This window comes from Scardinius erythrophthalmus (assembly GCF_964197995.2).
Source record: "Scardinius erythrophthalmus genome assembly, chromosome: 2".
NCBI classification, from domain to species: Eukaryota; Metazoa; Chordata; class Actinopteri; order Cypriniformes; family Leuciscidae; genus Scardinius; species Scardinius erythrophthalmus.
The window spans coordinates 70,150,247-70,163,530 of NC_138222.1; the positions used below are offsets into that span (position 1 = coordinate 70,150,247).

The following is a 13,284-nucleotide window of genomic DNA, read 5'->3' on the forward strand; positions in this document are numbered from 1 at the left end:
TTTGAATGACGTTAATTCTTTACTGAAGAACAGAGGTGGGTAGAGTACCCAAAAACTGTACTCAAGTAAAAGTACAAGTACTTATAGAAATATTTACTCAAAGTAAAAGTAAAAGTAATAATCTTAATAGTTACTTGAGTAAGAGTAAAAAAGTATCCAATGAAAAAACTACTCAAGTAGTGAGTAACTAGTTACTTCGGATCATATAGGCCTATATATATATATATATATATATATATATATATATATATATATATATATATAAGTTTATTTTATATAGCGCCTTTCTCAAACCCAAGGTCGCTTTACATAGTAGGAAGGCAAGGAAACACAACAACAACAACCAAAACTATATACTTCATATATATATATATATATATATATATATATATATATATATATATATATATATATATATATATATATATATATATATATATATATATATATATATATATATGAAGACTTCATGATGCAAAAGCCTCTGAGTGCCATCTGAAATTTTCTTCAAAAACAATCATTTGTATCAAGCTCGTATATTTGGTTAGTAATTTCACTTTAATGACAATTAATAGGTAGGCTACTTTTCATTGCCATTTAAGTGTGAACATAAACATACAAGCTTGATAAAAATGCTCTTTTAGAAGAAAATTTCAGATGGTACTTAGAGGCTTTTGCCTCTGAAGTCGTAGGCTATATATAAAATGATATATTTAGATTTTGTTTATTTAAATGACTATTATTATCAGCTATCTTTGCAACAAAAACAGAAGAGAGACATAAGCATTATTTCTGCCATCTGTATAGCTCGAAAATCATTGCCTGTCCTCTGGTTTGTAGAATATTAACTTATACAACTACATTTGGATTATTATAAAATTTCGAAATAAAATGAATCTGCAGTGTTGCATTCAAAGGTATTTACAGAGAAGAGTTAAAAACTCTTCACATGTGCTCGCGCTCATGACTGCTACTGAACATCTGCACACACACACACACACACACACACACAAAAAGTACATCGACGGTTCTTCTTCTGACTGTTCTCCAAAATATAATCAAATGTATATTTCTGCAAGCATGTTTAAACTGGTTAACTGTCAACGGCAGGCAAAGGCATTCGTTTTCAAGTCGAGTTCACACGCCACTGCGCAACAATACACACAAACTACCGCGGGATGGCGGGTGTTCATTAACTGTGAACAATGGTAGCTTTATTTAATGTAAATTAATTTATATGTCCAAAAAACGGGTAATGTCATACTTTCTAGTATCGTGGCGTAGTAATCTGTTTGATTGTAAAATGTATTACCTGAGTGAAATGAAATCGAATAGCCTATATCGTCCTGTGGAATCATTCATTCACAGACAGCTTACGAAGATGTTCAACTAATAAAGATCTTCATCGCTGGCAAAAAGTTGATGCATTTGAAGATTTGCTCTCACTTGACTGTAGCTAGTAGCTACTGTAGGTCCACTGCCACTTCATCTAACGCTCTTGATGTGCTTAAATCTTTCTGTTACGACTCCGAGTCGAGTGTGAATTGAAAGGGCTTCAGATGATTCAGTGCTTGCAGGAACTGAACAGATCATTCAAACTGATTCGCGAACCGATTTAGACAGATCTGCCAACTTGTTTGATGAAGTCTTTGAACAGAATCGACTCAAAAGAGTCATTCATTTGTGAATTGAGCATCGCTCAAGTCCAGAAAAAAGATACAGCGCGCTTGGAATAAACTACGCATTTAACAACACATATTGCATTAAAATAAAGTAACGAGAGGAACGTCGCCCAATGTAACGAAGTAAAAGTACAGTTTTTTCATTAGAAATGTACTCGAGTAAAAGTAATAAGTACCCACATTCAAATCTACTCTTAAAAGTACAATTTTTCTAAAAAAGTACTCAAGTAAATGTAACGAAGTAAATGTACTTCGTTACTACCCACCTCTGCTGAAGAACTGGATATTAATCACATGTAGTTTCAGACAAACTAGTGCCTACACATTCGGGGCAAATACTGACGTCATAACTATAGATATCCAAAAGGTACAACTGCGATTCATTTATAACTAAGAACATATAATCAATGTTCTACAAGAGTTATAGTAGTAGAAATCTGGAGAAAAGCCTAATCATGAAACATAACAGGTGAGCTATTCCTATAATGAGCTGTAGGTCCATAATACAATGAATTGTACTTTTTGACTCACCAGTGACTTTGAGAACCACCTTTCTGCTGTCATATTTACTTTCTCCACTGACGTAACAGTGAAATGAATCTTCATCCTGAATCCTGAGTTTCTCCAGGCGTAGAGAGACGTCTCCATCCTTCAGTCCACCAGACAGATCTGAGCGCAGAGTCAGTGAGCTTCTGTTCCTGAACGATTCCTCCTGGATGTCCTGGATCTTCCCATGCTGATAGAAGAGAACAGGGTTGCTGAACTCTTGACGGTACCAGCGGATCTCCAGAGCTTCAGCGTTCTCAGGAGGAGAGATCCAGCAGGGCAGAGTGACTGTGGACCCGACATGAGCCACTGTCTGATCATGAGGAACCACAACAGTGAAGGACTCTGAGAGAGACAGAAAGACACACCCAATGTTATATACCATGCCTTAGTCAATAATGCATATGCATTAGTGCAAATATTCTATGCACAAACTGTATTTGTTTGTATATCTTACATAATGAGAATTTGAAATTCTTCATTTGATTTTCCACTGATTTTAAACGCGTTTGATTTGTTTATTGTGCACCAAACATATTTGCTTATTCTTTGCTCATATAATTGTTATTTGGTTAAGATATAGTTTTTAGTTTTTTTTTTTTTTTTTTAAATCATGGAAGCAAGCAATCTTTTTGTTATGACCTTGTTGTCAAGAGTTATAGCATTCGGGTTTTAGTTAACCCCCTGAGGTCGACGGTATCGCCGGCGATACCAGCTCACTTTTTTTTTATCAGTGTAAAAGAAACTCATGAATACTCTGTTGACTTTGATTTTCAATAGGAGTTCTATACATCAATCGATTCTGTTAAATGTGTATTATTTTTGTGTATACTCACAATAAAAACATAGTGTTGTGCTTTTCGACAAATAAAGAAAAATAAACACGAAGCGAGTTCTGCCTTCTCTCTGTCCGTGTAGTCCATTCTGAAACGCGTCCGAAAATGAACCATAACTCAGTGAATACTTCTCACACATACACGTGATATATGTCTTTATGCAGCTTGAAATCTCTTCTTTTAAATGAAGTTATTTATATAAAAAACAAATATTCTCATCTTGTGAAATCTGTATTAAAAGAGAGCGATTCCAGTCGACCTAATTAGAGCTAATTCAAATGTAATGTGACTCCGCCCACGGAGAGCGCGCGCTATTCAAACGCAAATGGCTGAGGTAATCCGCGCAATCCTGTGAACGCCCCCATCAGCTCGAGAAAACCAAAACACAAGTTTATTCAGAACATTACTTGCTTACACCGTCTTGCAGCGCTGTGAGGAATAATGAGGAATACGAGGAATACGAGCTGAGGAATACTAGTAAGTTTTTCCTTCTCGGGTTTCTGTTTATTGACGAATGAACGGCATGCGCTCTGTTTTTTCTCCATTATGGACGCGAGCTCTAAAAAAAAACACTAAAAGACTTTCAAACTTTCACAGAGACCTCAAAACAAAAAGTACAAATCCTTTCTTTAAAACGAATTTCGTTTTGTATCAATTGTATCTTAATTTTAATAATTTTTTCATTAACAACTTTCCTGGATTTAAAGTAAATAAGCCTATCGTCAACGAATAATGATGTTTTAGCAAACTGTATTGCTATACTGAGATGAGTAAAAATCGACTGAAATATGTTGAAATAAAATGTTGGCTATTTGTATAAGCAAAGTAAACTGCAAATTAACATTTATATGCCCTAATATTTCATGAAAACAACTTTACAGTCAGGCGAAATATGAAAGACAACATTTTGTTTAGTAGATTTGGGTACAGTTTTTACTGTAGAATATACTGCCTCGTCAAATAAGCTTTTGTTTAGCAATTTCTATATATAAAATAGCCTAATATTTTTGTCAAAAATAAAGTCATCAACTAAGATGTTAGCTGTTCCAATGTTGGCTATTTTCAAAGTAATGAATACATAGATAAAATGTAGGCCTATAATCTTTCTCTTTTTTTACAAAGAAAGAGTACACTTGAAATATTGTTGAAATTGTAATTATTGTTTTTTATTACCTTTTTAATAAAATAGCACAACATATGTACAAGATAGATGTAAGCAAAATCTTAAATGGTCAATATAAGTCTTCTTCTAAATATCTTTTGTCCAAGCATTGTGGCTCAGTCAGTTTCACACCTGTGTGAATGGCTCATCATTATGCAGAGTGGGTGGTAATTCAGGTGAAAACCACTCCTCGTTCACGCCTCCTCGCATATTGGCTTTCCAAGCAAAACCTGTTTTACATCAATTTAAATCAATGTATGGTTTTATTTGAACGATAAAGCAAGACTATTTTCACATAATTTTGAAGAAAAAACTATAGGCGACGACATCCATTGGTCAAAAGTCTTATTGACACATATTTACTGTGTTTTGTGGCCTTATTTCAGAAATTTTAGTTTTTAGTTTTTTCAATAACCATGCATAAACATTATTCTCTCAAAAATTAAAACATGTACATACACGTGACTCACATATTATGGTAGCCCTGTTTGTGCTTTATAGAGTGAATTTACACCTTTGCCATTAATATGTTTATAAGCAACTGAAAAAAGCACAAATGTCAGGGCATGTCAGAACATCTCAAGGGCCCAGAAAACCGCTCAGACTCCAGAGGGTTAAGTGTCACATTATCCTAAATAACCTACAATGTGTAATTGTAACCCAGTGCCATAATATCCAATGGAAAGTGTTGATATACGTATATGATTTACTTAATAAATATGAAATTTTGTTGATCTATAGCTGTCACGGCTGGTGGCTGTATTGAAGTGCTCGACACAGGAGTAGAAACAAAACAGTCTTTAATAAATCCACAACAGAAACAGTCAGGGGATCGCAGGAGATAACAACAACAATAATAATACAAACACAACCACATAAATAGACGATAACGGACTACGAACTAAGGAGAACTCAAGGCTTAAATAGATGGGGAGTAATTAGCGTGAAACAGAACTGGTGTGATAGAACTAAACAACAGCCAAGGAGACTAACTAGGGATCTAAGGAAAATGTAAACCGCAAACGGAGTGAAAACAAAACTAGAACAGAACATACAGTGCGCTGTACCCTATGGGAAGGCGCGTTCTCGTGCTGTAACAGTCCAACTGAGGAGAGAGGGTGGGGCTCGGCAACAGGGCAGGCAAAAGGCATGAACCAAAAGGCGCTTGTGCCAGTAGAGACCAGTGCATCGATGACGGTGGGTGGAACCAGGGAAGAGCTAGGAGCAGGAGTACCCAGGCGGGGACCCAGAGTGCAGCCAGGACAATGGCCCACGGCAGAGTCGAGGGAGGGATGGTGAAGGCTGACACCAGGGAGACAATGGATGGAGCTGATAGAGGTGGGGACCGAGGCAAAGATGGACCAGGCAACACCAATGGTCCTGGAGCCCGAGGTGTAGCCGCAGTGAATAGTGTCTAGGATGGAGCCAGGGTGCCAGAAGACTGAGGTGGAGCCAGTGGACTGAGGGCCGAGGTGGAGCCGGAAGCAAGGTGGAGCCTACAGGAGCAGAAGGGGTTAAGAGACGAAGCGCAGCAGAAGACCCTCCAATGTAGGGTGACTTCTGACCAAGGTGAGGCCAGAGGGATGAGGAACCCGGTGGAGCTTCAAGGACTATGGTCTCTGGTGGAGCCTAGGGAGGGATTAGCAAAGGTAGAGCCGATAGGTCGACAGGCCGAGGTGGAGTGACAGAATCAGTGGCTGGAGGCGGAGTCAGAGGATCCTCTTTACTGGGCTGAACTGGAGATCAGAAGACCCTGGGTAAATCCAGGCAGTGGAGAGTTGTCAGAGGAGGAGCCGAGGGACTAAAGGGAACCAGCGGTGGTGAGGCTGTGGAACGGGCTGTTATAGGAAGAGGAGGCAGGAGTCAAAGTACAAGCGCTGGAGTGATCAGGCGTTTGCAGTTGCTGCCCCAAGACTTTGGAACAAGTTACCCCCTGATATCCGTACAACTGCAGATGAAACTCTTTTTAGGTCTAAACTTAAAACCCACCTTAGGATGGCTTTTAATACATAGTAGTGGTGACACAATTTCCCTTTTGCTGTTTTCTTTTCTGTTACATGTATTTATTGTATGATATGATGTTTATTTTATTCTATGATGTGAAGCACTTTGGATACCTGACGGTTGTTGTAAAGCGCTATACAAATAAATGTTGATTGATTGATTGATTGATCCTTTTACACATTCTTGGGTAAGTTGTGTAAAAACGGAGGCCCACTGTCTTAGACTGTGAAAACCCCTGCCCTATGGGAAGGCGCATCCTCGTGCTGGCAACAAGGCAGGTGAAAGGCATGAACCAAAAGGCGCTTGTGCCAGTAGAGACCAGTGCATTGATGATAGTGGGTGGAACCAGGGAAGAGCTAGGAGCAGGAGTACCCAGCCGGGGATCCAGAGTGCAGCCAGGACAATGGCCCACGGCAGAGTCGAGGGAGGCATAGTGAAGGCTTGGTTGTCGACACCAGGGAGACAATGGATGGAGATGGGGCTGATAGAGGTGTGGACCAAGGCAAAGATGGAGAGCAGATGGGACCGGGCGACACCAATGGTCCTGGAGTCCGAGGTGTAACCGCAGTGAATAGTGTCTAGGATGGAGCCAGGGTGCCAGAAGACTGAGGAGAAGCCAGTGGACTGAGGACCGAGGTGGAGCCCAACACTAAACTGGAGCCGAAGGGGTTAAGAGACGAAGCGCAGCAGAAGATCCTCCATGTATGGTGACTTCTGACCAAGGCGGGGCGGGAGGGATGAGGGAGCCCGGTGGAGCTTCAAGGACTATGGTCTCTGGTGGAGCCTAGGGAGGGATTAGCCAAGGTAGAGCTGATAGGTCGACAGGCTGAGGTGGAGTGACAGAATCAGTGGCAGGAGGTGGAGCTAGGGGATCCTCTTTAATGGGCTGAGCTGGAGATCAGAAGACCCTGGGTAAATCCAGACAGTGGAGAGTTGTCAGAGGAGGAGCCGAGGGACTAAAGGGAACCAGCGGTGGTGGGGCTGTGGAACGGGCTGTTATAGGAAGAGGAGGCAGGAGAGAGAGAGGCTAGGTGATAACTCTGGAGACACAGGACACTTTGAGCTGGGCGGGACCAGCGGGGATGGGACAATCAGTGAAAATGACCTCCACCAATTCCTCTAAATAATTTCCAGAGGCCAGGCACAACTAATCCACAGCAGCGGAGGTGTGGGCAGGGTTTCCCTCAATGCCCTCAAACTCCACAAGCAACCCCACAGGAATGGACGATGTAGCCGACTTGCGTACCTGGTCAGACTGTCTGGGTTCGGGCTCCGTGGCTCAGTGTGGCTCAGGCGTTGGCTCTGGCTCTTTCTCCGTGGCGGGCTGGGGCTCAGTGTCTGCGGTGGGCTCAAGCATGAAGTCAGTGCTGGGCAATGTGGACGGCTGGCTGGCCTCAGAGGGGCAGATGGTGAGTGGAGACCTGCAGTTCACCAGCACTCACTCCACAACTCATATAATCATGTATATTCCCCAGAGGACCAAACACCATGAGAGCCCTCCATAAAATGTATGGCCAACCCCATCAGCAAGCCTTACAACACATTGCAGAATTGATGTATGGACAATGGACAATAACTTTGTTTTTTAATTTCCTATTATCACTTTAAAGCTGCTTTGGAACAATCTACATTGTTAAAAGTGCTATATAAATGAAGATGACTTGACTTGACTTGACTTTAACCCGATTCTGCTTCTCTGTTTGTGATCAGACCATTTTAAGCCGTTAAACTCTGGGAAAGCTTTCAGTGAATCCAGTAATCGAATTCATTCAAACAATCAGTCCAAAACAGCAATAATGTAAAGAAGGCCAGGCTGATTACATCAGCGATATCAGAGAGAATAGAGACTCGCATTGTGATTTTAGTTAATTATTTATTCCAGTGTGTGCTTTGCTTTAAAACACGAGCTCTGTCATATTCTGTGATTGTTTCTGAAGAGCTACGTACAGGAGTTGTATAGTAAGCGTGTAAGAATAGATTTTCCTGCTAAAACAAAAGCTGAGATAAAGTTCACCCTGCAATAAAGCAATAAAACACACCCTGGACAGAAGATCCCAAAGAAAGAGCAGAGGACAATGTCCTGTCCAAACTCTTCTCCTTCCTTATCTCTGCATCCCCCTCTCCCTCCTCCCTCCCTCTCCCCGCGAGTCAAGTCACCAAAAGATCACTGAGAATATCTATATATATTTATCTATTGTTTTTCCTTTTCATGTTTGGTATCATTTTAAATGTCTCAGTGCGATTGGTAAAATGGTCTTAACTGCATTGCAGTCCTTGGTTTAATGAGGAAGATTGAAAACGTTGGAGAACTCTGATCTCCTCAGGTGTTTCCTCCTGGGGTATAACCCTTTTGTTCTGGTCTGGGTATTTAAGGGTAGGTGACAGAGCAGTCTTTGGGAACCTGTAACCAGGAACATCCCCCATGCAGTGCTGTGTCCGTGTTTCCACAAGTCTTACACTTGGAACACACTCACATACCGCTGTGTGTCTCCGTCAGGAATGCATTGCTTACTTTTAGAGTCATCTTTGAGTAATTGATGTCATGTATTTATTATTTCTGAATTGGCTTTTAATCACTTGTGTAATTAGCATGATACATTTTACCTGACAAATAAATGTTACATCTAGATTTATTCTGAAGTTTTCTGAAATCATTTTTCCAAGTAGATTAATGTGTAGTCTGGTGTTTCCTCAAATCTCTGTCCAGGATAGATCAAACTGAAGGCACTAATGAATGGGGCATGAGGCACATCATTAAGGAGACCTTCCGATTTCTGACTATCACTGACTTAGCACGTTATACTGATTATTTACGACATTGTGGTGGCGTTCATGTGTTATATTGATAATAATAATGATAATAATGATTAATATGATCTTTACGACATGACTTGAACGCGCCATTTGTCACATTGTATTGAACACCCATTCCAATTTATTCAAATATTATAATTGACCTTTATTGATCAGTTTTACCAAATAAGCTTTATTAATATTGTGTTGTGTTTTTACATGTTTATATCCATATTTATATTTGTATTTTGTATTCACAGAACCACACATAGCCTCTGCACATTTAATAATCATTGTTCTGACCAGACAAACTGTAGTCTTCAGCAAAACCCGGACTAGTGATCAAGGGAAGACCAACACAAGCCGTCACTGCTGAATACGATTTCATTTGTTAACATCTGATAATGTATTAACTAACATGAACTGACAATACATTCGTTACATTATTTATTATTTGTTAATGTTAGTTAATAAAAATACAGATGTTTATTTTTTGTTCATGTTAGTTCACAGTGCATTAACTAATGTTAACAAATACAACCTTTGATTTGAATAATGTTTTAGTAAATGTTGAAATTAATATTAACTAAGATTAATAAGTCCTGTATAAGTATTGTTCATTCTTAGTTCATGTTAACTATTACTAATGTTAACTAATGAAACCTTATTGTAAAGTGTAACTTTTCTTGTAGTTGTCCTCTGTCTCATTTGTTTAAATCGGTCATGGAGGTATCCAAAATTTTACCGAAATTGGTAAATTAACACATCATAGTTGATTTTATGAATAATCAGGTGTATCAAGGTCAAGGTGCCACGCTTGCTGGACTTGTTTGATATTCCACAGTCCCACCAAGAACATTATTCACCAGCCGCCACTGGAAGACTCAGGGCCGTTTCTAGGCATAGGCAAACTAGGTGGCGCAAACAGCTGGGGGGCGCCAGTGAGAGCCCCCACCCCACCAAGAGATTTTTTAATTTATTTATATATATTGTATTATTATTATTATTATTATTAATTATATTATATTTGCACTAAGAGCCTGTCTTTTTGGCAAAAAGACGCCCACCACTGAATATCTACAGTGGCATAGGTCGTAGGGCGTGAGGTGCTTGAAAGTAGCTTTTGACGCGTTCGACCCGAGTTCGAATCCGCCTTTTGCCGAACTCACTCTTCTCCCTTTTCCCAAGACATGAGATGTACAACTTATAGCCTAGCATAAAGGTCTCTAGCGTTATATTTTGCCAACGAACTAAAATCGAAACCGTGATATGGCTTTGTGCCTTTATAAAACAGCACAAGACTTTAAGTATCCTATATAGGCATTCTGTTTGTGCTGCGTGTTTTAAAGAGAAGAGCGCACTTTGCTCACGTGGTCAGCATGGTGATCTGGTGTTTTCTCCAAAATAAAAGCTCAAGGGTTTATTTCTTGCAAGTGAAGAAAACAGGACAAAAGTATTGTAATTTTCCTATACTATAGTGTAATGTAAAATATACTTTTGAAATATTTTAATTTATTTTTTATTTTAAAGCTCCAATATGTAGGGATTTTGTAATAAAATTTCCAAAAATAACTTGCACAGTGTGATATATTTCCTCCAGTTATGTACTTACAATATCTCAAAAGTCTCCAAAGATTTTTTATTTCAGAGAAATTCCGATTTTAAATAACTGGCCGTCCCGGAAAAGAAATGTCGCGCCTCAGTGACGCAATGTCCGCTCTCTCTATCCTTCTTTCCGGTGTGGACCATGTGATAGGATATTCCACCACACCGGATTTTTTTTTTTTTTTACAACTTTATTGAGGTTTTTTTCTTATCACAATAAACAATAAAGACATCTGACAAAGAATAAAAAAAGGAATAAAATAAAAAATATGACCCACATCACCGGAATATCGCATGGTAAAATGCGGAAGTGGTGGTTAAAGCGTTATAGCCATAGACTGTATGGTTATAGCTGTTATGGATCACGAACTCTTTGGCGAGTATTGAAGTGCCAACAAAACGAAAGCGTCCATATTCTGATACACGCAGACTGTGTGACAAACGAAGGAATAAAACCTGGATAAATATCGGCCAGGCGTTTTCGAGATGGAGAGAGCTGCGCGTCTGGACTTGTCAGAGACTCTCTCGCGAGTGTATTGAGACAGGTAAGACATGCAACTGTCAATAATAGCACTTATAAACAAAGTTATATTGCTCTTTGTACTTTGGTAAGGCTTTTTATCACGTGTGGTGACCGAGATTATGGCAGTACAATTACAATCGGAGATGATGTTAAAAAAAATATTTAGTCATTACTTGCAAATGTTCGTTCAAATTTACTTTTAGATATTGGTTTGAACACGTTAAACAACACTGCATTAACCATAAAAAACGTAAAACTGCACAACATTAACCAAACAAATCATTTGACAAATAGCTGTATGTTGTAACGGGATAATATAGCATAACATTTCACGTCCCTTGCAGTTCATTAATTATGATGACATAAAATAATACGATAAGACATACAGGTAATACAAAAACGAATAAATTACCTCATCCGTGATCATGATTCATTAATTCCATTTAGATACATCGCTAGATGGTGAAAACGCATTATAAACCACATCTCCCATCGTCACCTCCTTCATAGCGTCATCAAGCTTCGCCTTTGTTATTGTTGGAAACTGCGCCCTCTTGTGGTCAAATACCAAAGTCACATACTGGAGCTTTAATTTATACAGTACATTTATAGGCTATATGGATTGTACGTCATAGGAATACTTATATAAATCATAAACACCAGTGATAATGTAATATAGACTTGAGACTCTATAACTAAAATATGTTTGAGCCCTCTTTAATGTCCAGGTTCAAGTCAATGCTTTTTCTTTGTTCAATGTGCACAGTTCATGGGTTGAAGCTCTTAATTTTGAGCTCTCAAAGTGCACCAGATTGATGCATTTAACCTTAAAATGTAAAAAAAAAAAAAATCTTACAGGGGAGCATGCCCCCGAACCCCCCTAGTGGGACAGAGGTCTACCCAACATAGTTTTACAAAATCTTATGGGAAAGAACGATCATTTATGAACTTTACTCCCTCCAGCATAGTTCAACAAAAATCTTGCCTAGGGTGCCAAAAAGGCTAGAAACGGCCCTGGGAAGACCCAATATATATTTTAAAAAGGGCAAACCGAGAGAAAACTAGGCTAAACCAGAACAGCACACCACGTTACAACAGCAGGCCTGTGTGGAATATTTAGCCATCTGAATGAATCCAACCCTGTTTGTTTTGTTCTTACCCGAAGTCTCTATGAGGAGATTCACCAGTAAAGCGATGATGATAATCGACATCATTCCTGTGAAAATACAGACAGATTCAAATAAAACAAACTCTGAGGGATTTTACCCTCAAACACGCGAATAATATGAGAGAGATATGATCAGACTGTCGTGTTCAACGAGGAAACAAACTCACCGGAGACAGAGACTCGTCCGTTAAATCACAGTAATCCGGTTGGTTAAGATGAATATGAGCTGTTCGACACAATAATAGAGTCGAAATACACGATAAAATAGACGAAAACCAGAATCTATGGAGCGTGCTCCCGATTCTCCTCCTTTACTTTCACTTTCCATAAATAGCGCGATTTCAATAAAACAGACGTCATCAGATGACGAATAACGCTTCATATTCAGTCATATTCAATTCTGTTCTGTTTTTGTGTAATCTTTGCGGTGTGAACATGCACATGAGTGTGTTTTCTGTTTTTACGAGGCGATTCAATAAACAATGGAAAATTCATGCGGTCAGATCTCGTAGCTTCGACAGTGACAGTGATGGATTTTTCCCTCATGGATCGACTGTAGAAAAACATGGATCCAGCGGGAAACGCCTGCAGTGTGCGATATCTAGGATCGATGATAAAGAGTATAGTTTTCCAGTATAGGAAAAAGCCTGCAGTGTGCGATATAGTAGGATCGATGATAAAGAGTAAAGACGACCGAGACGACGCCCCCTTAACAACAGCGTGCATTTATTAATACATTAGCACATGTGTGTTCAGAATGGACAGGATGATAATGCATCATATAATTATGAATATGGTTAGTGAAAATAAATGTATTAACTTAGATTTTAGTAACTCCTTTTGGTGACGCCATTAGTTTGGAGGAGGAGAGAAGCTTCATCAGCCTGTGCTTCTGCTCATTAATCTGATGCATGGACAGCTTTGGGAATATTCTTCATAGTGAAATCAGAGTTTGCTTTTTGTTT

The 13,284-nt window shown here is 39.2% G+C and overlaps 1 protein-coding gene across 2 annotated transcripts in view; it reads right to left on the reverse strand.

Annotated features, from left to right (window-relative positions):
• Nucleotides 1-12,954, reverse strand: part of LOC308683257 (butyrophilin subfamily 1 member A1-like) — a 33,378-nt gene extending 20,424 nt beyond the window's left edge. The window contains exons 1-3 of one of the 2 annotated variants that reach the window (XR_014029241.1): nt 12,487-12,656; nt 12,311-12,367; nt 2,214-2,573 (exon numbers count right to left, since the gene is read on the reverse strand). Coding sequence is in view for 1 of the 2 variants with exons in the window: in XM_081353616.1 (XP_081209742.1) it covers nt 2,214-2,573; nt 12,311-12,365 (415 nt within the window). In the remaining variant the exon portion in view is untranslated. Of the gene's footprint in view, nt 1-2,213; nt 2,574-12,310; nt 12,368-12,486 lie in introns of both variants that reach the window. The other variant, XM_081353616.1, reaches the window with a different exon arrangement.
• Nucleotides 12,955-13,284: the final 330 nt, after the last annotated feature.